This window comes from Conger conger, chromosome 15, assembly GCF_963514075.1.
Source record: "Conger conger chromosome 15, fConCon1.1, whole genome shotgun sequence".
Classification (NCBI taxonomy): Eukaryota; Metazoa; Chordata; class Actinopteri; order Anguilliformes; family Congridae; genus Conger; species Conger conger.
In genome coordinates, this window is record NC_083774.1 from 9,905,640 (window position 1) to 9,931,594 (window position 25,955).

The window sequence follows — 25,955 nt, forward strand, 5'->3', positions numbered from 1 at the left end:
GATCATAGACAGAATTTCTAGATCGTAGTTTTCGCTGGTGTTTCTGTGGCCTCTTTGAATGCAACTTCAATGGATTAAAATTATTATTAATTGACAAAATATTATTTTACATGGTCCTATTAGATAATTAGGCTATGTGACAATGCCAATGACAAAGTATGAAATTGTTTTTCTGATTACCATACACCGAAGTTCATCTACACTTGTAAATTAACTACATTCATTTTGCAATGCTGCCTATGACGCATGTTATCGAATGTACGTATATACTGTATTTAAAAATTGCCGCAACATCAGAGTAACCACTCGATATTCCTGATTTCTAACAATAGACTGTATATATCATCAGCTATATAAATTGTTGAGCTGATAATAAATGTATTAAGTAGTATATTTAGAATAGTTATACATTACAAGATGGCATAAAGTGTACAACATCATGTATGCTAAAATAAAAAGCAAAGACTTCATGACTTGTAAGAAAATGTTTTAATGAACCTCCATTTACTTTATAAAACTGCACATATGGTAAATTACAAATTATGTCCAAATTATGATGCTTCTGGTCAACTAGTTTGTATTAGTTGACCGCACTAGCCTTAACTTGCAAATATTGCAACTATCCAAAACAAAATAACTCAAGATATCAATCTTTGAATAAGCAATATTTTAAAAGATTTTGTTTAGCAGCTATATACATTTGATTTTAGTGATTGCATCTGTACACATGTTTATCCTGCATCTGGATGGTAATTTCATGTCGAGGGCGATCACCTCTGCCCACCATTATTTCATCACACACAAAAACTAATATTTTCCTAATATTAAAGGGGAACGACAAAGTGACATGGAATCAAATAATGTAGAAATATAGCGTCATACAGAACATCAGAAGTCAATGTAGAAGAGGTTTAAGGACCCTCAGATAATACACACTGTAGTTTGCACAGGATAATGCGATCCTGAGCCACCTGATGACAGTTACAGGTACTGCTTCGAATGAGATTAAGAATCAGTTATTTTGAATAGCTACATGTCTGCAAATTCAAACACAATTTCAATGACTGCCTGTATTATTGTTGGTTTGGCTTGTAAAGTCAAGCCAGTGCATTGGTATTTTTTTATCTGTACGTTATCAATGTCATAAAGTGAGTAAATTGAGTGAAAATACAATATGAGGAATTACGTCCAATAGAATAACCAATATCAGGAAGAACCAGTCTGACTTTCATAGTCCATTTCAATCTAACTGTCCTTTGTCCATTTTAGCATTTTAGTGCATCTCCCATCCAGACAATGAGCTCAGTCTTTGGACATTCATTTTTGGCCTTGGATTAGCAACTGTGAGATAAAGCACAATGCAACTGAATCTAAGCCGAGCCTTATCTCTGTGCTAGATAACAGACTGCATGTGTTTGAAGCAGAGCATTACCTAACCAGAACAAGCCTCGGGTCATTCATCATCCAGCAAACCTCCTGCGCCAAGCCCAGTGAATAAATGCAAAAGTTTCTTTTTAAGGCAAAAGTTTTAGTCAAACTTGAGGCACAACTGCATACAGTAGGTTTAATAGATGAAAAGCAGGAATTTAGACCGAATTCAAGGTGTTGATGTCGACCCTAAAGGCCAAGTCCGGGAAGACGAATGGCACGTATCCTGAAATAATCTGTCATCTGTCAGCCTGTATCTCAGTGTGTGGTGTGGCTTGGACATCAGAAACAATTACATCATTCACATACCCGTTCGTTACTCTGGCTTATAACAAAACGCTGCAGCTTATTAAATGAAATAACAAAGATGAAAACTTTAAAAGGTCACATCCACCATCATTTTAATCAGCCAAAGTGTCCATGACAGTCAACCACGGCCTTTCGTATGTAATGTGTGGCTTGCTTTCGCAACCGTGACCCCAGGTGCAGTGACGCCAAGAATGTCAAGGTTCGGATCTCCAACGGCGACGGCGAGCGTAACCAAGGGATCCGCGCGCGGTTACGCTCCCACTTTCCAGTCAGCTGGACCCGGAAACGGTCAGGCCTCTCTCGAACAGACTGGAGCGCCTCAAGAGTCCTCCGAGCTGCTCGAAGGGGACGTCACGCACAACGCAGCTGACGGAACGCGGACCGCCACGCGGATGAAGCGTTCGCAACAACTTAAGGAATGAAACGGACAGATAGGGGAGGAGGCGGCGTGGGAAACCCGACAGAAGAAGCACAGAAGCACACGTAAGGACACGGTGAATGGGAGCGGTTATGGCAGCCTGCAGAAAGAGTAGATAACGGATTACACAACATGTGCGTACGTGTGCTCCGAGCCACAAGAGACAGTAACCTGTGGTTAGCAGTAAGCCATCGCTCCGCTCAGCACAGGTAGGCAGGTACTGTAAGACAGCCCACAGGCGCGGGAGACTCCCGTCCTGGAGGGCCGCTGTGTCTGCTGGGTTCTCGAGTGCTCCAGCACCAGTGACTAAATGAAATCGTCGTATCGGCTGAAGAGGACACACTTGTTCTCAGGGCCTGTAGCAGGCAGCCGAAGGAAAGGAAACCACAGACCCCTCAGCCCCCCAGGGCTGCTTCACACTGCTCCACACAACTCAAACTGCACAGGAATTTCAAATGCAAATCAGCAGCGCACTACAACACGAGATAGCTTTCTTTCCTTTATTTTTAATTTCATGGTTGTATTTTCTCAAGCCGGGCTTCCGCGAGGGAGAGGAGCGTTTGGCACACGCGTTCGGCGCTCGCTTGTTGTCCAGTCCCCTGGCCCTGCGGCAGGAGCCTCGCCCCCACGGGGAGCGGACGCCCGCCCCCGGACCAACCTGGATACGTGTGCAAGAGCACTTATGAGACTAAAGTGCAGCTCAGTTTGAGAAGATCTACTTCTGAAGGAAAAAAATAATATATATATATACAGTATATATAGCGATAAATTCATTATTTACATACAGGCATGTGATGCATACAGCCATGGTTTTAAGGAACTCTCCTATGTGTTGAGGTGCGATGACTCCACCCAGAATGTCCGCCTCTTTCCCTGGGGTGGAGAACTTGCACAACAAGCGAGGCGCGGCGGGAACGGGGGCCAAACGCTCGCTGCCCCGCGCGAACAGCCGAGAGAGGATCTGAGGCCAAACAGCTTCTGCCACATTCATTAGCTGCCTGAGTTATTGCTGACTTTTCCAAAGTTTCACCTGTAAATCAGAACTGTCCAGGAGCCTGTAAAAGTATTTACAAATTAAACCAAAATATTTATAAAGATGTTTTTTTTTTTCCACTCCAAATATATTAAACATACAGCTCCGCTTGAGCGTTAATTCTCTTCTTTTTTTTTTTAATAAAATTAAATCCCAACATAATAACAATAATGCCTTTTTGTGTGTTTTTTTTCTTTTCTTTTTTTTTGCAATTGTACACCATAGTGTAATACAAGTTCACAAATTTTTGAAGTCTAATAAAGTTCAACATGCAAATTATCTATCAAAACAATATTGTACCTTTGAACAAACACTGAAATTTTATTCAGTATCTCTAGATCCGTTTTTTAGTTGTTTTTTTTTTTTTTGTCTTTATTACACAACACTTTGATTTTGTTATTTACAAATAAGAGGAAAAGAAAATCACAATGTAAGTGCTGGGGGGTGCACAGGGTTCAGTCTTCATCGCTGGAGTCCGAATCCCCCGACGTTGAAGAGGAGCTGTCCGACTCGGATGAAGAGGACTCCCCTTTCTCCGAGCCCTCCGCCCCGCTGTTCTCCTTCTGCTCCGCGGACTCGTCCTCGGACTCCTCCTCCTGGCCCCTGGCGGGGGCCCCCGTCTCCCCGGCGGCCCGGGGGGGCTCCTGGCTGGGCGCGGGCGCGGCGGCCCGGCTCTTGGGCTGCGTGTCGGGCGTGGCGCACTGCGGCAGTGAGGACAGGGGCAGGTTAAGGCCTGGAGTGAGCAGCATCCCTGGGTACAGCATGCTGGAGAGCAGCAGTGGGTTGAGGGCGACCGGGTGGGCCGCGGAGGCAGAAGCACTTGGCGGAATGCTGGAGGAGGACGAGGGGTCGCCGGGGCGGGGGCCGGCGCTTTCGCCTTCGGTCCTTTCGGCTTTGAGGTCCGAGCCGGGGGCTTTGGGGGCCGCGCCGTCCCCCCCGGGCCCCTTCCTCTTCCCCTCGGAGCCGGCGGCCGCCTCCTGGGCCTTCCCCAGCAGCCCGCTGAGGCCCAGGAGGTTGGGGAGCCCGGCCATGCCGGAGAGCATCATGGGAAACATGGCGGCCAGGCTGTTGGCGTCCCCCGGCAGGCCCATGATGCCGGCAGCGAGCTGCAGGTTCTGCTGCAGGGCCTGCAGGCTGGACAGGTCCAGGCCCGACAGCAGCCCGTTGGCCAGCAGGGGGTTGAGGGCCAGGGGGGCGGAGCCGGCGTTAGCCGCCGCGGCCGCCTTAGCCGCGGCGCTCTTGGGCCGACGCCCTCTCCTGCTCACCTCCTCGGGCACGATGGGCCCCGTCAGGATGCGGTCAAACATACTCGCAGGCAGGTAACCCTGAAACAGAGGAGAGACCCCTCAGACCAGGACAGTAATGAACACAGGGGCAAAGGACCCCCCCCCTCTTCAATATGGAAGCAAACAAAGTTATCATTTACTACATCGCAGCATAAAAAAACAGTTTTATGCAGTGAGTTCCTCACAAAACAGATGTACCCAGTTAGAGACCTAGGTGAGCCACATTAGCCTGCCCTGATACAGCTCTTTCAGTGTCGGCTGAGCCAGTATGTATGCACACACTCTCCCCTGTAAAGCAGGGATCAGCAAATCACGGTGCTCGAGGGCCAAGAACTGCCGGTTTAACAACCTCCCTGTACCCGGGAGTCCAGTGTGCAGACAGACTAATTACCCAGGAGAAAAGAAGCCCAGTGCTGGTTGGATATGGATTTAAGGGTCAGAGTTGAACTGCTGTAAGGGTAAGTGGCTGAATAATGTGAAATAAGAGCAGCGTTCCCCTGCCCACACTCACCGACTGCTTCACCACGTCAGCCCACTCCGGGGGGACCCCGTACTCCGGGTTCTCCTGCAGGAAGCGGCACAGGTCCTTCAGAGGAGGCGCGAAGGCACCGCCCACCTGAGGGAGGAGCACAGGGACAACGTCATCAGCTGAACCCGCCAGTGCTTTTTAACCACCTCTCTACCGCTCCACCTCTCCACCTCTCTACCTCTCTACCTCTCTACCTCTCTACCTCTCCACCTCTCCACCTCCCCTCCTCTTCCCTCCTCTTCCCTCCTCTCCACCTCCTGACGGCGGAGGGGTCAGGTGAACGCACCTTGCGGGCGTTCCTCCGGTTGATGATCTGCACCCGCTCCTCGCCCGTCAGGCTGTTCACGTCCATCTTGTTGGGGTTCCGGCAGCGGTGCCTCTTCTGCTTGGGCCGGACCTCCGGAAATTGCATCTTAGTGGTCCCCTGGAACAGACACAGGGGAGGCATTGAACACAAGACCAGATTCGCTTGTCTGCTCCAAGGATCTCATTAAATCTTAATTCACACTGTAGAATATGCAAGTATTCACTCAGTCAGGACGGCTCATTACAGTTATTTAGCTGACGCTTTCATCTAAAGCAACATACACTTGATTTGACCAAGCAGGGGCTAACCCCCCCCTGGAGCATTGTGGGGTTAAGGGCCTTACTCAAGGGCCCAGAGGTGCACAGATCTTATTGTGGTTCCACTGGGGTTTGAACCCCAAACCTTCTGGGTCCCAGTCAAGCAAATTAGCCATTCGGCCATAGAATACCCCCATTAAAATCTACGTTAAACTGTAATGTCGACAGTGCAGGAAATGCTGTGGGCTCAGGAACACACAGGGGGAAGAGGAGGAAGAAGAGCAAAGCGTGGGACTCACAGGGATGAAGGACCCAACATCCGCCACAAAGCCCGGGTGCTCTCTCAGCCACAGGTCCAGGTCTCTCCTCCTGGGGGCATCGTCTCCTGCCAGCCGCGTGCCGTCTTTCAGGTTGATGACGGGGACCCTGCTCTCGGTGTCCCCGGGCCCCTGGGCCGGGCCCTGTCCGAACCCCAGCGCGGGGCCTGCAGAAGGGCTGGGCTTGGCACCGCTACACCAGCCAGGGGGCACCTGCAGGAGGCAGACGCTCACTGTTACTGCACGCGCTCCGACGCTAAACCAAGGTCCTGACTCACTGTGCTCATTAAAGATCCCATGACACTCATCGCCAAGAGTAAGGGCGTTCCCTGGCGACATGGCTGAAGTCTAAACCTGGCTCTCTCTCAAACAGCCACTTAATCATCCCTTCACTTAATTGGCTAAAAATAATCCTCTCCCTCTCCACCTCAGCTGGTGTGCGGTGAGCGTTCTGGCACAAAATGGCTGCCGTGCATCACCCAGGTGGGTGCTGCACATTGGTGTTGGTTGAGGTGAGTTTCCCCCACATCACTGTGAAATGCTTGGGCGTGTGAGAAAAGTGCTATAAGGAATGAAGTCAATCACTACTGACAGAGTAAAGGGCTGCCGTGAGCAGGGTGGGGGACGGAGGCACTCTCGCTGTTAATCTAAGTTAGCACATGTGCACCAGCCTCAAGCTCCCTTCCTGAAGCCATAAAACTTCCTCAACCGCCACCACTGGTTTCACGCTCAACACAAAATATAAGATATAAAACACAAGCACATCTGGGCGAGGTGATTTAATGCTCGTATGCGTCACACAGCAGAGGCAGTTGGGGTCCACGTCCTCCCCCCCTCTCTCTCACCTGGTCGGGAGTTGTTGTGGGGACTCGGGTCCTGTTCATGAACAGGAGGTCCATGCCCTCCACGTTCTTCCTCCTCCCTCTCCTCTTCTTCACCACAGGCTGGCCGTCCATGACCCCGTTTACCCTCATCTGTCCTGGGAACCCTGGGGGAGGGGGGGCACTGGGGTCAGTAATGTTGGGCCAAACTCGGGTTACAGACTGCCATCTTACAGGAAAAACCCATGGGTAAGCATGTAGTGCATTTCATGAACATCCAAGTGAGGAAGCAGCTGTTTCATGTTGCTGCTCAACATGCTATTGTTGCCTATATCCTGTAAGGTGGGCCATTTGAATGGTTTCAGGTTGTTCAGGTGGCCAGCTAGAGCTTCACTGAACAATGCACCCTTGTGAAAGCAGCATATGACTGCACCTATCCCTGCGGCTCCTCTTCCTTTGGATTAGGAAGTGACCCAAATGGCCAAGCAATGTGTCAAAGTAAAGATGCATGTGAGCTCACTCAGTAAGGCACTATATCATCATCTACAGATAACGGGAAATAAAGGTTTAGAGTCCAGCGACATGGTGTAGCTTGACTGAAATTGCAGGACGTCCATGAACTGTTGGACTCGGCAAAAAGTATAGACTCACTCCAGCCGCCTAGAGTACAAACCAAATGTCCCTGCGATCGGCAACATCCATGTCATGCCTTTGGTCGCAGTGACACTGTCGCTGGACTATAACCCTCAGAGGACGGTGGCTCAGCGGGCCCATTTGGAGAGAGACGGCGGTGTTTGGCGGCGTACCGGGGCCCAGGCCGCTCAGAGGCCGGCTGTAGTCGGCGAGGCTGGAGTCTGAGGCGCTCTGCAGCTCCTGCAGACGGGCCAGGTACTGCTGCTGCCCCACAGGGCCCTCCTCCCCCTCCAGCTGCCTCTTCTGGGGCAGCCCCTGCTTCTGGAAGGTCAGCTTCAAACCACCTTCCTGCTGCAGTCAGAGCACAGGTCACACACCCAGTTAGGACAGACACCCCGCCTCAGCACACACACTGACACATACATAGACACAAACACACACACACACACAGGAGGACAGACACACTGCCTCAGGACACACACACAGACACACACGCACACACACACACACACACACACACACACACAGACAGACAGAAGGACAGACACACAGACTGAAGGGACACCCAGGCATGGTTACACTCACTATCTCTGTTTGGCATGCATCGTACGCTTAGGGAGATTAAACAGGTCTTGCTCTACTCTTGATATCTGAGCAGTTGATTTTCTGTGTTTGTGTGTGTGTGTTTGTATGCGTGTACGTGTGTGTGTGTGTGTGTGTGTGTGTGTGTGTGTGTGTGTGTGTGTGGTGTTCTTTCAATTCGCTCCTATATTAGTCTGCTGTTCTGTCAGAGAGAGGAGATGAAACGCATGGCATTATCTCTTATGAAAGTAAAAAAAAGCAAAAAGCACAATGGGGACATCTAATGAATGTGTTCAGTGTAGGTGAGCTACCATAATGCTAGCATAAGTGTCTATCTCACTTTAAATAAAAGGCCACCATCACACCCACGTGATCTATTTCAGGGACTATCAAGGGAGTGACATCATACGGCGATACACAGAACAATTTTGAACAGATCCATTCCGATTCTGAAGTCCTATTCCCACAAAGCAAACACGTTCAATGCAGCAGTTTTTCTCTTGCAATAGAAGAGGAAGGCAAAGCGGATAGGGCCTGCAGCTCAGCACTCACACACAGAAGGTTAAATGGGACACGGGAATCCCAGCAGGCACCCTGACAGACAGCCAAGAGCTCACAGAGTCAGCCCAGACACACGCGCGGTAATACCGCTGTACCCCCATCCCACACACTGAGGTGTAATTAGCGCCCCCCCCCCCTCAAGCCCAATTTTCACTGCATAGGCAGAAATTAAAATGGCGGGTATTAGGAAACAAACACTGTTTTAAGGCAGCCACTGGCAGGAACAGAAACATGCTGTAACACCGCAAAATGCGCATTCAGGTCCTAGCGGGAGAAAATAAAATAAACATACGTTATTGATTTTCACTGTAAACTCCTTGTCTGGGACATGCTTCTTCACCTTTGACATCTGAGGAGAGGCCGGGGGCTCCTCTCCCAGGCCCGGGAGCCCCGCAGGGGGGGGACTGTCCCGCAGCTTGGTGGTGTAAAAGGAGGACACCACGCTGGGCTCATAGGCTCGCCTCAGCCCTGGCCACTGGCCCTTCAGCACCGCCTGACAGATACTGTCCAGCCGGTTGATCATGACCCGGTCCTGCGGGGACAGAGGGACAGGCGTGAGGAGACGTGACGGAGATAACCACAAACTTAGCAGACTTGTGATGTCTTCCATGTTGGATGAAGATGGGGGCGAAGTTAGCTCAGGAGGTATGAGCGGTCGTGTGACTGTCGAAGTGTCCCTGAGCAAGACACCTAACCCCCCAATCGCCCCCGACAAGCTGACTGATACCTTGCATGGCAGCCTATCGCCATTGGTGTGTGAGTGTGTGAATGGGTGAATACGAGGCATCAATTGTAAAGTGCTTTGGATAAACACAACAAATGGAAAAGGCCTTTGTGATATGAAAAAGCAGCAAAAACACCTGCTTCAAATATTCAAACAATACCTAATTCCTAAAATCCTACTCATGGGACACAAACTAGAGAACTGGATTTCTCCTCAACTCATAGCCAAAACAGATCACTAATGGGTACAATTACTGTTACATCATGTATAATATTCACACAGTTTCCTAAAATGCATTTCTGAACACCATGTTTACTTGGTACACGGTGAACTGGAAAGAGCTACCAACTTGGATGTATTTCATGTGAGAATTCCATTAATTAACACTATTCTTTATTATTCAGGTTTATTAAGGGGAGTTACTGTGCAGTACCCACCTTTGGCCAGTAGGAGGCAGCGAGCATGAAGCCTCCCTGGAAGGGCTGGTGGGAGTTGGGCAGGCCGTTCTCGGTGAGGTAGCTGTCCTGCGTCTCGTCCAGCGTGGTGCTGACGGAGGCCACGCTGTCCTCGTCGAACCCCTTCACGCTGGGCACCGCGGTCGCTGGAACAACACGGGCACACACTTCTCAGGCACGGTAACGTAGGCTAAGGTGCATGACCGGGACCCGGAAGGTTGCTGACTCAAGCCCCGGAGTAGCCACGATATGATTTGCATAGCTGCTGGGCCCTTGAGCAAGGCCCTAAACCCCACATTGCTCCAGGGGGGGATTAGCCTTAGTAAAGGCATCAGCTAGATAACTGTAATGTAACTGGGAAGTTAAGAAAGACTGGCACTTCGGGGCAAACTATAAAAGTGCCCACGCTACCGCAAAGCTAACATACATACATGTCATGAAAACTGAAATGAAATAAATCGACTGCTTAGCAGAGGCAGTTTAACATTACGAGTCTGTTCTTTAAAACAGTGCAGTGCATAGGCATTGGATGCACATCGATGAAAACACAGCTGGACTCCGTGAAACGTGAAATTAACTGCGCAGGGAGGCTCACCATTTTTCTTCCCATCTTCACCCTCACTGTCGCTGTTGTCAGACGAAGAGGAGGAAGAGGAGGACGAGGATCCGGAAGAGCAGGAGGAGGAAGAGGAGGAGGAGCTGGAGCCTGAGCGAGAGCGAGAGGAAGAGGAGGACGAGGAGGAGGAGGATGAAGAGGAGGACCGTGAGGAGGAGGAGGAGGAGGAGCCGTCAGAGTCGGAGCCCCGGCGCGCCTCCTTGCGGCTCCTCTTGCGCGGCTTCCTCTGCTTCTGCGTGGAGGAGTTGGGCGTGAGGGGCTTGGTCCGGGCCGCCACCATGCGCTTCTCGCTGCCCCCCTTAGCGGGGCCCCCTCTGCAGTCCAGGCCGGTGGGGGTGGCGGGGCCCGTTTTGGGGCTCCAGCCGTCCGCCTGCGGCCTCCTGTCCCCCGCCTCCTCCTCGGAGACGGGCTCCTCTTTGGGCAGCGTCCTGGGGTCCTCGGGCTGGCGGGAGGGGGGCGGCAGGGGGGACCCCGCCAGCAGGGCCTGGTAGTGGGGCTGCAGCAGGGCGGGGGCGCCCTTGGCGTGGCTGTAGTTGCGCTGGGCGCTCATGAAGCAGAGCTGGGGGTCGCGCAGGATGTGGTAGTCCGTGCGGCTCACGCCGTGCTTGGCGGCCCCGATCAGCAGGTCGCGGTCGTGGGGGCCGGGCTCCCACCACACGGGCAGGTCGGGCCCCGGCTGGCACAGGGCCAGACGCTCGTAGAGCTGGGCGTGCCGCAGCACCTGCTCCCGCACCTTCCGCAGCAGCTCGATGCGGTACAGCGTGCGAGACGCGCGCTCCTCCGTGATTGGCTGGATGGAGATGGATGGGTCCACCGAGTCTGGGGAGAGAACATTTGTCAGAATTAAATGAAATGTAATAAATGGATGAATCGAACACACGCCGCATGATTGAGTACAATAGCCACTTTTACTCCATTACTCAGTCTGACTATTCGCCTCTACAGCTCAACACGCTGCGCTGACTGAAACACACTGACAGTGTGGACATGGGCAATCTGTCACTGAGCGGCTGGGGCTGAGAGCGTGTGAGAGAACGTGTGAGAGCGTGAGTGAGTGTGTGTGTGTGTGTGTGTGTGTGTGTGTGTGTGTGTGTGTGTGTGTGTGTGTGAGTGTGTGTGTGTGCGCGTGAGTGTGTGTGCGCGTGAGTGTGTGTGTGTGTGTGTGTGTGTGTGCGAGCGAGTGAGAGTGTGCGAGTGTCTGTGTGTGTGTGTGTGTGTGCGTGTGCGCGTGTGTGAGAGAGTGAGAGAGAGAGAGAGAGAGAGAGAGAGAGTGTGAGTGTGAGAGAGTGTGTGCGAGTGAGTGTGAGTGTGTATGTGTGTGTGTGCGTGCGCGCGCGTGTGTGTGAGTGTGTGTGTGCATGTGTGTGTGTGTGTGAGAGAGTGTGAGAGTGAGAGATTGTGTGCGAGTGAGTGTGAGTGTGTATGTGTGTGCGCGCGTGTGAGTGTGTGCGTGCGCATTAGCGCAGTTCTCACCCTCGTCTCTGGCTGGCAGGCGACACACTCTGCGGCACATGGCGGTGAAGGCCCACAGGTACTTCTGCAGGCTCTCGTCCGTCTTCTTGTGCAGCCGCGCCATGGCCCGGAACTTGGTCCAGTCGAAGCAGGCCAGCTCGGGGTCGAACACCACCCCGAACGTGGACACCACGCGGTAGAAATCGGCCTCCTCCCTCCGGGTCCACCTGCGGGGCGAGAGGGGGAGTGAGCGGGGGAGTCGGGCCGGGCAGACGGCCCTGTGGAGGAGGGGGGGGGGTCAGGGCGGGACTCACCTCTGCTGACGCTCCATCTTGGCGGCCATCTTAGGGGTGAGCGAGTCGCTGAAGGCGGGCGGCAGGACGCAGGGGTTGGGCAGCACGGTCTGCTGGGACTGGTGGATGTGCTGGATCTGCCGGCTCTTGGTGAAGCGCTGGGAGGCCGTGATGAGGCGCCGCAGGCGGGCTGTTAGGGCCGAGGGAGGGGGCCAGTACGCCACGTCCCCCTCCATGGGCACCCCGCCGTCTGAGACAGAACGCACCGTTACTCTACTGAGGGTACGCTCTACCGAACACTGCCTCTTAGCCATTACATTCTCTTTCTATGGGTTTAACTGTTTTTTGGGGTTTTTTTGGCTTTGGAGTTGCTGTAAGGTGTATTTCTTCACTTTGAAGGAGTTAGGCTACTGACTCCTATAGGCTTCAAGTCTTTATGCTAAGCTAACATGTTATGCTAACATGGAAACCGAGCCAGTCGATGCACGAAAATTCTAATGAAATCAATCATCAAGTCGAAGTCTGGGTATGTTGGTGTGTTCCTTTAATCTCAACAGTTTTAGCGTTAGATAAAACCAGCAGTGCTGTGGCAGGTCTGTTGCCATGAACACACAGTAAACATGACTGACCTCCAGCGGGGTCCGTCACGACCAGGTCCCCCGGAGAGGAAGCGTCATCCTGGGGGAGGAGAAACGGTGCCTGATCACATGACCTTCGCTGATCACATGATCATGCCCTCTCATCGTCACAGTGGGTTTCTCAGCCCACTTCACTGATTGGTACACCGTTATATTTCCTTGTACAATCCTAACTGAGTATTTTTAAAAATAACTCAAAATAACAAATTAATAAATGTATTTGCTTGATTGATCTAAGGGAGTGGGATGTGTTTGAAACGGGAATACATTCAACTCCCATCAATAATGTAAGTCTACAGAAAAGCAGGCCTAGTTAAACCATTGGCATGCATTTAAGCAGGAATCTTCTCTTCTATAAAGCAATCATCTCCAGCAGATTGGCCCTGCTATCACACAGCAGCAGAACTTACCTCCATATCATCCTTCAGCAGGGCTGGAGCAGGCTTGTATTCCGGATCATCCACGTCTCTGCACAGGGAGACAGATAAGGAGACCCGAGCACTGGATTAGATAAAGACCCCACTGCCAGTGCTAACGTTTACCTTTCCCCAGCTGCACACAGTCTCACAGGGGCAGCTCAACGCAGGCTGCACTTAAACAGTCACTTAGTCCAGCTCTGCTAGCGTTCATTTTACTGTATTCAAACTGTACATGGGCTTAACCCACTGAACAGGATTCACATCGAGAGGAAAGCCATGAGCAATGAATATATTAAAACGTAAAAACTTAAAAAAATGTTTCTATACACAGTGGCTCATACAAATATTTTTTGGAGAAAATGTAAAATACCTCCTGGAAATTCTACTGATATTTACAAAATAATAAAACTATGTCAAATACCATGAACAATTTCTAATGGCCAACAATTAGGCAAGCGGTAGCAATGAAAGGCTTTTATGAATGTCTCTTGAATCACACATCTCTGTGTGCGTAATGGCGGACATACCCGTCCATGAAGTCGTTGGCTCGCTGTTCGGCTGCGATGGCCTTCTCGTCAGGCCTGCCCACTCGCTCTAGGAAGCAGAGGGCGGGGTCCGCACGGACAGTGTTGTACTTCTCATAGCCTGCGCACGCAAGAACAGACCCGCTCACGCACAGATACCAGCGCCCGCAAGAACAGACCCGCTCACGCAAGAACAGACCAGCGCATGCAAGAACAGACCAGCTCACGCACCACACACCAGCTCACGCACCACACGCCAGCTCACGCACCACACGCCAGCTCACGCACCACACGCCAGCTCACATACAGATCCCAGCTAACGCACAGATACCAGCTCACGCAGCACACGTCAGCTCACTCTCCACACGCCAGCTCACACACAGATACCAGCTCACACGCAACCGTGCAACACAAGGAAATGTGGGGCAGCTAGTCTGGCAAGTCAATTTATGCATGCAAAATAAATGTTCTCCCTCGCTGCTAACCGTAGAGCATGACACGGAAAGACGATCCCATTTATTAACGTGCCTGTACTTATAGAAGGACTGAGGCGCTACATTTCACACAGAGCCTGCTGCTTCAGAGGGAAGCCTGACTGATATAATGGGCACGATGAGCAGCGGGGACTCCCATGTGTGTGAAGCAGGAACCTCACACACCGGCGTGAAGCAGCAATCTCACACACAGCGGCGTGAGAGAGAAGGAGCGAGTGTGTGTGTGTGTGTGTGTGTGTGTGTGTGGAGTGGCTGATGTGTGTGTGTGTGTGTGTGTGGTAGGGGGCGGTGGCTGATGTATGTCTGTGAGTGTGTAATGTAGGAGGTGGCTGACGTGCAGAGATCTCTCTCACTGTGCTTGTACACTCCCAGCAGTGTGTGTGTGTGTGTGTGTGTGTGTGTGTGTGTGTGTGTGTGTGTGAGTGTGTGTGTGTGTGTGTGTAATGTACGTGCAGAGATCTCTCTCACCGTGCTTGTACACTCCCAGCAGTGTGTGTGAGTGTGTGTGTGTGTGTGTGTGTGTGTGTGTGTGTGTGTGTGTGTGTGTGAGTGTGTAATTTAGGAGGTGGATCTCTCTCACCGTGTTTGTACACTCCCAGCAGTGTGTGTGTGTGTGTGTGTGTGTGTGTGAGTATGTGTGAGTGTGTGTGAGTGTGTAATGTAGGAGGTGGATCTCTCTCACCGTGCTTGTACACTCCCAGCAGTGTGCGTGTGTGTGTGTGTGTGTGTGTGTGTGTGAGTGTGTGTGTGAGTGTGTGTGTGAGTGTGTGTATGTGAGTGTGTGAGTGTGTGATGTAGGAGATCTCTCTCACTGTGCTTGTACACTCCCAGCAGTGTGTGTGTGTGTGTGTGTGTGTGAGTGTGTAATGTAGGAGGTGGATCTCTCTCACCGTGCTTGTACACTCCCAGCAGTGTGTGTGTGTGTGTGTGTGTGTGTGTGTGTGTGTAATGTAGGAGATCTCTCTCACCGTGCTTGTACACTCCCAGCAGTGTGTGTGTGTGTGTGTGTGTGTGTGTGTGTGTGTGTGAGAGAGTGTGTGAGTGTGTGAGTGTGTGTGAGTGTGTGTGTGTGTGTGTGTGTAATGTAGGAGGTAGATCTCTCTCACCGTGCTTGTACACTCCCAGCAGTGTGAGTGTGTGTGTGTGTGTGTGTGTGTGTGAGTGTGTAATGTAGGAGATCTCTCTCACCGTGCTTGTACACTCCCAGCAGTAGGCACTTGTCAGCCTGGGCGTCCCACCACAGGGCCGGGAGTTCAGAGTGGTCCAGCTCGGGAACCCAAATCTGGACCTCTCTGAGGGAGGAAGCACCAGCGGGGGGTCAGGGGGGTTGGCCCAGTCACATACAGCTCCCGCTGAACCCCAAACCCTTATTTACGGCTTCTTAAACTACATCTCCCCCCGGCGGAAACCGGAGCAGTGAGTCAACACTTCCTCCTGCCAAAGCCTTCCTGTGCCAGACACCTCTACACTGCACTGGAGGCTTCTGGAAGGTTCTGCCCTTGCAGGGAGAGAACTCAGCACCAACAAAACATAAACAACTCAAGAGGGTTTTGACAGAAAGGTATACTCAGGTTCTAGACAGAACTAAATTTGGCCTAACAGGCAAGGAGGGCCAATGCTGATGCCTCACTCTCTTTCTGCCATTTACTGCCCCCTACTGGTGGTACTGCCACACTGCTCTGAACAACTGGCTGCCAGTATCTTCTATAAACAGCAGCTGCCACGTTCAGTTTAGTTAAAATTTTAGACACTCTGGCAGCTTGGTCTCTGAGGGCGTAATGCAGTATCAGCTGTTGCTCTGCACCAGTTCTGAACAAAAAAACATCTTCATGTTTTGTGTTGTTTTCAATTAAACACTTCAAGCATAAGCAGTCATCTCAAAACCAGCAGGGAAAAAAGCCTGTATCCGAGGTTAACAAATTAACAAACAGCGTTACAATTTGTTTTTTGTTTTTCTTACACCTTGCCACCATATAAATTTGAAAGATTAAATTACCAAAATGCAGAAGCAAGTGCAGAAAAAAATAAACAATCTAAACTTGCAAGTACTACAAATATAATGCAATATAAAAGCCACTTCAGACTTTATTTCAGGACAACGATCCACAGTAAACAGTAATACATTTTTGTTGTATATACTCAAGTATGGAGTACAATTTAAAAAGCATGTCTACACTAGTCCTGTTCTGCAAGGGCCAGCAATTCAAGTCTTATGGTCAGACAAAGATGTTCTAACAACCGTAAGGAAAATCAACAAGTCAAAGATTACACCGGAACTGAAACATTCGCTTTTATCCCCAAAAACTAAAAAACCTAAAAACTAAAAAAAAAAACACAAAAGAGGTGAAAGTTCAGCTGAGTTCTCACCTGGAGTCGGCGCCGCCTAGAACCTTCTGGGACTGGTCTCCGATCACTTCCTGTTTCAGGTAGTAGAGCATTCTGACCCGCAGCAGCACCCTGCCCAGACAGAGCGGGGGGTTAGAACAAAGCGCCGCGCAAACGGAGCGGGGGGTTAGAACAAAGCCGCGCCGCCGCAAACGCTGAGTGGGCAGAACGGCGGGGGAGGCTCGTGCGCTCACGCGGTCCAGCTCGCCGACCGCCGGCCGGTCCTGGGGTCGACCGCGCGCGACCGCACGCGACCGCACGCGACCGCACGCGACCGCACGCGACCGCACGCTCACTCACTCCCGCTGCTCTGACGGAGGATGCCCTGTGCACTCAGGGGACGCTCATTGGTACGTGCTTGGACGTGTGACAACATTCTGACATTAAAGCCATTGTCAGTTAGAAGGCTAAACCGGGCTACGCAGGCCACGGGGAAGCTTGGAAATACACTATGCAATTCCCATAGTTGTCCAAATATAAGCAAGGCTTTCTTTGTCTGAGATGGACTGAAGGAATTATGGGATGGGGGGGGGGGGGCTGGCTGGGACTGAGGGGGGGATTCACAGAGGGGGCTTTATCTCGGTCCCGTGAGGCTGGGAGCTGCCAGGGTGGGGGAGGGGGGCTGAGGGGGAGGGGGCGGAAAGGAAGTCACTGCGGTTGCCACACCTGACACCTGGCGGCTGTGGGGAGAGCGTGTGAGAGTGTGTGTGTGTGTGTGTGTGTGTGTGAGAGAGAGTGTGTGTGAGAGAGTGTGTGTGTGTGTGTGTGTGTGCGAGAGAGTGTGTGTGAGCGTGTGTGTGTGCCTGCGTGTGCGTGTGTGTGACGACCCCATGCAGCCAGCACTCAGCCCGTGTGTGTTAACCACCTGCTCCTCAGACTCACACCAAGCGCCTAGGAGCCACCACACACAGCCTGCTGCGCATTCAGACAACACACACACACAACCTTTTCACGTCTCTCTTTGTTTGACTGTAACACCCCCCCCCCCCACCCCTCCTCTCTGTTCACCCCTGAGGCCCACGGTGCCTGGGAACAGCTGCTGCTTCCTGTATCTGCCATCCCCTGCTAAATCACTCTGATGTGCAGAGGGAGTATTTCACGCTGAACTGCCCCCGCCTCGAGGCCCACTCAGCCCCTCTTCCCCTGGCTCCATCCATCACGGAGGGAGAACAGGTGACAGCGCGCGCACACACACACACACACACACACACACACACACACACACCTACACCAGCTTCAGCGGCAGCAGCTCACAGAGAGCAGACCCCTCTTTATCGAGCCGCGCTTGACGGCCGCGGTGTCGTACGGAGGTGTGGTGCAACACAAAGGCGGTGAGCGGGACGCAGGATGAATTCCAGCGCAGGGGAAAGTGCGGAGATCAGCAGAGTGCCGCTGGCGCCAGCGTCGGGCCGGCCGGCGGCGGATCGGATGATCGCCGGCTTCAGCAGTCCTGGCCTCGGAACAATGAGGAACTTTCTGTGGAAGCCCCGACCGCTCCAATGCCACAGCGACACCAGCCATTTTACAGAAGCCCCACATCTTATTACTGCGCAATGATTTTTACCAACCGGCCCATTTAGAAGTTGGACTATTGCACCAACCATTTTAAAATGGTACCTTTAAAATATACAAATATAGTATACATGCACTTATGTCAGCCTTGTTTTGGGCCGATCTTTCTAATTACGATATTCATTTTTACAGTCACTGTCACGGACAGAAGAATATGGCAAACCGGTGCATTTGTTTTGTTTGAGGAGAATTTACTGTATGGTTGATTTCTATAATTCCATTTCTTAAGATTGAATGTGTTTTTGGGAAATGCATAGGGTATTATATTCAGCTTATAGCATTGTGCAAATAGAAAATATACCGTTTTTCTGCTTTGTGGTATTGAGGTACGCTTGGCATTTCAACTTCATGGTTCATTTCAAGTCCACGACCACTTAGCGCACACACCCAGGGTTACACATGCTACTCAGCTCGAGAGGAAATGCCCGCCCAAAACTATGAGTAATAATCGAAACGCACCTGCAAAACAACATATAATATACTGCAGGTCAATGAGCAGGTCAGCTGAATTCAAATCAAAGACCTCGGTCTAGAATTGCGTGCGGAAACACTAGCCCTAAATGTAGCTGTACAAAGACAGCCTCAGTGCAGCTGCCAAAGTGTGCTGGTTGTGACTTGTCCTGGACCCAAGTGCATGGCTCCAGTTCCCCTTATTGTGAAAGTTAGTCACCTCAGCACTAAGGTCAAAGGCACACAGCAGGAAGAACAGTACAGCCAAGCTAGTAATTATACTTAAAAACCTCTATTTTACAAGGACTGCATTTCACGAGAGGTGATTCAGATGTTTTGGTACAAGGCACTATTTCATTTCTGTTACAGAAACTCTGATGATACAGCTGCTGACAGAAATGAAGTAAATCCCTTAAATAGGTTAGTAAATTAATAAAACGATATTTATTTCAGGTTTGTAGCATTTTCCCTTGTTGACCACCCTTACAGTAGCCAGTGAATATGTTTGTTATATGGAAGTTTTGCACATTCAGTTCGCAGCTGAATAACTATAACAGGATAGTGATAAGACTGGTACTAGTGGTTGATGTTACAGCAGGTAGAAGTGTGCAATGTGTTAGCCGGTTCTTGAACCTTCTCCATAAACCCCATTAAAGACGGAGTTTTACATTTTCACTTGGCCAGAACAAAAACCCGACAAAAGATATCAAATGACAGAGAAGAAGAAAGCAGTTGTAAACAGGAAAGCACCAGCTGGTTTCGTTTGGCAGGAAAGCTCTCAGCGCGGAGAAGTTAAAGGGGAGAGAGGAGACTCGGCAGGGCGCCCGTTCCCATGGAAACGGAGCGCGTTGGCAGGACTCACTTGTTGCAGTGGTGCTTGAGGTGCTTCTTGTAGCCGTCGTCCTGGAGCAGGTGTTCCGGGTTGTGCTTCCTGATCCACTCGGCCTTGTGGATGTCGAAGGAGCTGACCTGAGCCTTCATCTTCTTCCCCTTCCTCCCCCGGGGGACCGGGGTGGACAGACCTGCGCACATGAGAAGCGCATCATCATTTCAGCCCAGATGTTAGCCCTTTAGTGTTCACTAGTTTACCCTAACCTCAGTACAAGATTACGCTATTCTTGGAAAGCACTGCCAGAACATAATATCAAGCCTAACGCACAAAAACTATAGGATTACTCAAACTGGAATTACTCAGGCATTTGCTTTACAATACCTTGCTTAGCCAAAATTGTACTTTCCAATGACATTCTCAAAATATAATATCAGGGCTGCACAACACTGTTCCAGGAGATCTACTGGCCTGTACATTTTCACTCCTAACAAAGCACACCTCATTCAAAAGCTAGAGATCTCATTGAGCTGCCAATTAGTAGAATCAGGTGAGCAAAATTATGATTAGAATGGATGGGAAACCAACAGGATGGGAGATCTCTATAAATGATTCTACTCGAGCAAGAGCTTTAAAATGTCCAGAACAGATAGCAAATGCTTGCCACAAACAGTCAAATAATCCTTACAAAGGCACAGAAGGGATTGTTGCAGATGTCAATTTCAAGAAACTGTATTTAACTATAAACCCTGTGACAATATTCAGTCACTGGTGTAATTGTTCATGGCCAAATGTCAGATTTGATCAAACGCAGGCGTAATGTATTAGCTCAAGCAAACCTACTCAAGCATCTCCAAGCGTTTCACAGAACTCATACTTATTTTGCTCATTTAACAATCCATAATAGATTCCTGCGATTATCTAACAATGAATTAAAACTAATGACAACTAAGAGAGGGCCTGGTGACTGTAATGACTGATATCATCAGCACTGCGGATAGCATAACAATAATTTAATGCAGCGATAATAGATCATCCAAACACAGATAATATAATGAACACGAGTTACTTTAATAATCTCCTCAGATGAATGAAGGAAAAGACAGCACGCACACACACACACACACACACACACACACACACACAAAGAAACACATGGACACACACAGAGACAGACACAGACACACAGACACACACAGGCACAGAGACACACACAGACAGACTCACCGACACTCATACACAGACAGACAGACACACGCACACACACACACAGACACACAGACATACACACAGACACACAGACACACACAGACACACAGACACACAGACTCACCCAGATGGTTCTGCAGTTCCCTGGTTTGGCCGTCCTCGGTGGGGGCGATCAGGTCCCACATGAAGCTCTTGATCTTGTCGTCCCCGCGGTAGTGCACCAGGCAGTAGGCCAGCAGGGCCCGGCAGATCATCTCCACGTCCCGCTCAGTCAGCTGCCTCTTGAAGCGCCCGTGGAGGAGGATATCCTTCCAGCGCCCCCACCTGACACACAGCACAGTCCCTTAACCCAGCACACAGCACAGTCCCTTAACCCAGCACACAGCACAGTCCCTTAACCCAGCACACAGCACAGTCCCTTAACCCAGCACACAGCACAGTCCCTTAACCCAGCACACAGCACAGTCCCTTAACCCAGCGTACAGCACTGCGATAACCCAGCACACTGATGCACAGCGATGCCCTAACCGAGCACACCCAGACACACAGCTGCGTCTGTGCCTTAACCCAGCACAATTAAATACGCACATACAATGCTTTAACCCAGCATGAGTCAAAAAGCACAGCTTTAACCCAACACAGAACACTGCTTATTCCCAGTACACTGAGACATGCAATACTGCCTTAATCCAACCCAAAGATGCCCAAGCAGTGCTTTAACCCAGCACATGGAGACACATAACACGGCCTTAACCCAGCACACTGAGATGCATAACACTTCCTATGCGTGGTAGCACATAGCCAACCTACCACAAGCCAGCGATAGATCCAAGTAAAATCCAAGTTTTGACGACAGACTGTATTAATCATACTGTAGTGTAAATAGTATGACAGCTACTGAAACAACCAATGCCTTGTTCCAAAGTATCATTTTATGATATGCCAGAATCCTATGCCTGTCTGTGGCTTAGTCCTAGGCCTGTGGCATTATGCACTTCTGTTCTCCAGAGCCACTTCTTGAAGGCAGCAGCTGTACAGTTGAATGTGTGACAGCGGCCTCTTCCATGTCAGAGCAGAACAGCACACACACAGAGCAGAACAGCACACACAGAGCAGCACACACACAGAGCAGAACAGCACACACAGAGCAGAACAGCGCACACACAGAGCAGAACAGCACACACACAGAGCAGAACAGCACACACACAGAGCAGAACAGCACACACACAGAGCAGCACACACACAGAGCAGAACAGCACACACACAGAGCAGAACAGCAAACACAGAGCAGAACAGCACACACACAGAGCAGAACAGCGCACACACAGAGCAGAACAGCACACACAGAGCAGAACAGCACACACACAGAGCAGAACAGCGCACACACAGAGCAGAACAGCACACACAGAGCAGAACAGCACACACAGAGCAGCACACACACAGAGCAGAACAGCACACACAGAGCAGCACACACACAGAGCAGAACAGCACACACACAGAGCAGAACAACACACACAGAGCAGCGCACACACACAGAACAGCACACACAGAGCAGCACACACACAGAGCAGCACACACAGAGCAGAGCAGCACACACAGAGCAGAGCAGCACACATACATAAGAGCAGCCCCTGATGGCGGGGGAGGGTGAGGGCGCAGGGTCTCAGACTCACCCGTACACCAGCAGGTTCTTCTCCACGCGGAAGCACTCGGTGCGGCCGTAGCTGCTGAGCCGGTCGTGGGGACGCCGCAGTTTGGGCTTGCCGTCTCCGTCGCTCTCTCCCTCAGACAGCTCCGCCAGCTCGTCTTTGGTGGCGCTGAAGGGCCGCGTCTGCTTCCGCACGCGGGGCGTGTCGATCACCAGGCTGTTCTGCAGGAGGCGCGGGAGGAGGAGCAGGAGTCAGGAGGGGGAGGCACGGGAGTCAGGAGGGGGAGGCGCGGGAGGAGGAGCAGGAGTCAGGAGGGGGAGGCGCGGGAGGAGGAGCAGGAGTCAGGAAGGGGTGGTGTGGGAGGAAGAGCAGGAGTCAGGAGGGGGAGGTGCGGGAGGCTAACTCAGCATGAGTGTCATGCATTATTAAAGAAGAGAGAAATGAACACGGGACACAGACTCACCACACACACACACACACACACACACACACACCCAGCTCACACACAGACACCCAGCACTCACTCTGCCATTCACTGTGGCCACGTCGATCTCCGCCTTCTTCGCCCACTTGTCCCAGAAGTTGGGGTCATCCAGGGAGATGTCCGTCCTGTTTCCAGACGACACAAAACTGGCCTAAAGGGGAAAAAAAATTAAAATAAAATAAAAGTAAAAACACGACCCTGTATTTATAGACTGGATTAGAAAATATCCACAAATTCATGATCCTTCAGTGATCCTAAGCCACAGTCCTGGGGGATAAACTGCAGGATGCGGTGTTCACATTAAAGTGAGGACCCGTTACCTGACACTATGCAAGCCACGTTAAGATGCTGAGTGAGAAAGAAGCAGAGGACCCAGGGACAGAGGGCTGTACCTTGGCGAAGGTGGACCCCCGGCCCTCAGACTCGATGGTGATGGTCTTGGTGCGGCGCTGGAGGATCTGGTCGATGTCTTCCTCGCAGAACTTGGAGCCTTCGTCCTCCTCGTCCATGATGGCTCCGTACGCTCCGCGACGCAACAGGTCCTCGATCTCCCTCTTAGAGAGCTGCTGCTGCGCCTGCTACGTTACATATACACGTCAGCACAACGTCATAACAACGTTATACCACAACGTCACCTCGATCTCCCTCTTAGAGAGCTGCTGCTGGATCTGCTGCAGGAATGACACACACACACCGGCTCTCACACTGCTCACAGTAACACCATCACACACACACACACACACACACACACACACACACACACACACACCAGCTCTCACACTGCTCACAGTAACACCATCACACACACACACACACACACACCGGCTCTCACACTGCTCACAGTAGCACCATCACACACACACACACCTACTCTCACACTGCTCACAGTAACACTGTCTCACACAGCGGCTCTCACATGTAATTAATTACACTAATGTAACTGCACAAGTCAAAGCAGAGCCAGCTCGCCAACACAACGCACGGCTAATGAGGCTAAAGCACTGTTACTACAGCACAGCACTGCGCTCCGTGCGGCACACAAAACTAGCTCGACATTTCGACACTATACACACACCACAGTTAAATGTACAAGCATGTGTTGGTGAAACTGCAGCACTAATGACTGAGCAGGAGAGGGTCAGGTCATGTCTGCGTAGAGCAGAGTGGGGGGAATGTTCCGGAAAGGGGACGTACTCCGCCCGTGCAGGTCTCCCTCCCGCTCATGCTCTGCAGCACGGCCTTGTCCAGGCCCAGCTTGAGGCTGGCGCGGTCGAACATCTCCCGCTCGTACGAGTTCCGCGTGATCAGCCGGTACACCTTCACCGCCTTGTCCTGCCCGATCCGGTGACAGCGAGCCTGGGCCTGGACACGCACACACACACGCGTGCGCACGCACGTACAGACGCACGCAGACCAACACGGACACACACACACACACGCACAAGCAAACAAACGCACAACAAATACTTTTTTTAGCCACAAAATTTTTTTCATCTGTCAGTTGCTCTGGAAGATCAATTCATATCTCATAAGTGATATTTTGTGCCAGAAGCCCCTCTCTTGATCACACTTTATTAACATATCTGGAGATAATTTCCTCTGACTGTTTGGCCCCTTATTCATAATTTCTGCATATCTATAATCAAAAACTCCATATCGCACTCAGCTCACCCCTTAAAGCGGTCTAAAATAAAGATTATTCGGGCAACGTTCCTGATGACAGACAGCACGGCTGCAGTACAGCAGAGCCGCCAGCAGGTGGCAGCCCTGTCAGACAAGCTGGGGGAACCTCTTACTCATCATCACGAACAGCATTCTGAAATGTGAGCTCGGCACAGCGTCACTGGGTGAATTTCCACAGATGGAGGAAGCTATGCCTTTTTTCTATATCACAAAATGGGGGAGGCACCGCTTGCGGGACAGCAGGTATTCAAATGTGATTATTCAAATAAGGAGAGAAAACCTTGAAAGAACTGAGCTGATCTGAGCAGAAACTGAAACTGTAAGCTGACACACGTCAGAAGGGAAGGCGGGTGCTCTCGTTCCTGGCAGGGCCGTGAGTTCCCCTCACAGCGTGCCTCACCTGCAGGTCGTTCTGGGGGTTCCAGTCCGAGTCGAAGATGATGCAGGTGTCGGCTGCGGTCAGGTTGATGCCCAGCCCCCCCGCCCGGGTGCAGAGCAGGAAGACGAAGCGGTCCGAGTCGGGCTTGCTGAAGCGGTCGATGGCGGCCTGGCGAAGGTTCCCCCGCACGCGCCCGTCAATCCTCTCGTAGAGGTACCTACGCACACGCACACGCACACGCACACACACACACACAGCCACACACACAATTAAAAGATGTTTCATTAAGACATTATCTTAACAATAAATCAGCCCATGTTTCCTCACTAAGTAACACGCACACCAGGGTCACATGAGCCCTAAATCTAATAATGAGGGGCACCTGCTTGCTCCCTTTCAGACAACTGCAAGCCCTACAGCCATTCTGTGCCAATGTACGTCAACCCCACTATCCAATAGGAATACTGAACACCACCTTCAAGCGCAGACCGAAGACGCACCTCTTCAAGCTGCACCTCCCCCCACCCCTCCCCATCTCCCTTTAATCTCTAATAGACTAGCTAGTTAGCTGTTATTTTTTAGGTCTCACAACCGAGTTGTGTTCGCGAGGATGATTTAATTGCTGCTGTTGTTTGGCTATGCAGGCCGTTAACTGTTGTACCTACATAAGTGTACATTATTCTTTAGCATTGTATAAAACAGTTTTAGAGATATAATCCTTTGTCAGCCGACTCGACACAGCCCGTGCCCTGATCTTTGCTGTACTTCCAGCACTTGAAACTGTACCTCCCCCCTCTAGGGTCTTTCAGCGTGCTTGTCCCTGGATATGGGGTACGCACTCTGTTGTCGGTCACTCTGGATAAAAGCGCCTGCCAAATGCCTGTACTGTAATGCAGTGAATGTGAATGAGCATAGTGAGAACGTGCACGGCTCCCTGTGAAAGAGTGGGCCCCACAGTGACAGGGCAGAGGAGCTCGGGGCGACCCCGTCCAGCTGCTTTCTGGTCCCTCAGCTGGGAGAAGAGCAGGGGGTCTGACCTGCCGCTGAACCCCAGCACGGCTCTGCCCCCCCCCCCCGCCCCCCGTGTTTTCTTACACCTCGTGTTTCTCCTTCACGCCACAAAAAGGCTGGAGGAAAATGCAGGGAATAAACGAGATGGCTGTAGGCAGCCTGTAAACTGAAAACACCCCAGACCCGGTCCTGTAGCTGGGCTACATTA

At 51.1% G+C, this 25,955-nt stretch overlaps 1 protein-coding gene across 10 annotated transcripts in view; it reads right to left on the reverse strand.

Annotated features, from left to right (window-relative positions):
• Positions 1-470: 470 nt before the first annotated feature.
• LOC133111819 (chromodomain-helicase-DNA-binding protein 9-like) overlaps positions 471-25,955 on the reverse strand; it is a 77,654-nt gene continuing 52,169 nt past the window's right edge. For 6 of the 10 annotated variants that reach the window (XM_061222421.1, XM_061222420.1, XM_061222422.1 and 3 more), the window contains 23 exons: positions 24,758-24,953; positions 23,869-24,036; positions 23,067-23,252; positions 22,715-22,825; positions 22,215-22,411; positions 20,666-20,865; positions 19,366-19,525; positions 16,464-16,553; positions 15,285-15,388; positions 13,606-13,723; positions 13,070-13,127; positions 12,651-12,699; positions 12,043-12,271; positions 11,750-11,955; positions 10,256-11,095; positions 9,643-9,806; positions 8,774-9,013; positions 7,512-7,689; positions 6,730-6,872; positions 5,867-6,097; positions 5,290-5,427; positions 4,986-5,090; positions 471-4,513 (listed from right to left, as the gene is read on the reverse strand). In XM_061222421.1, coding sequence (XP_061078405.1) covers positions 3,644-4,513; positions 4,986-5,090; positions 5,290-5,427; positions 5,867-6,097; positions 6,730-6,872; positions 7,512-7,689; positions 8,774-9,013; positions 9,643-9,806; positions 10,256-11,095; positions 11,750-11,955; positions 12,043-12,271; positions 12,651-12,699; positions 13,070-13,127; positions 13,606-13,723; positions 15,285-15,388; positions 16,464-16,553; positions 19,366-19,525; positions 20,666-20,865; positions 22,215-22,411; positions 22,715-22,825; positions 23,067-23,252; positions 23,869-24,036; positions 24,758-24,953 — 4,981 coding nt within the window. In that variant the 3' untranslated portion in view covers positions 471-3,643. The remainder of the gene's footprint in view (positions 4,514-4,985; positions 5,091-5,289; positions 5,428-5,866; positions 6,098-6,729; positions 6,873-7,511; positions 7,690-8,773; positions 9,014-9,642; positions 9,807-10,255; positions 11,096-11,749; positions 11,956-12,042; positions 12,272-12,650; positions 12,700-13,069; positions 13,128-13,605; positions 13,724-15,284; positions 15,389-16,463; positions 16,554-19,365; positions 19,526-20,665; positions 20,866-22,214; positions 22,412-22,714; positions 22,826-23,066; positions 23,253-23,868; positions 24,037-24,757; positions 24,954-25,955) is intronic. The other 4 variants (XM_061222423.1, XM_061222426.1, XM_061222425.1 and 1 more) reach the window with 4 other exon arrangements.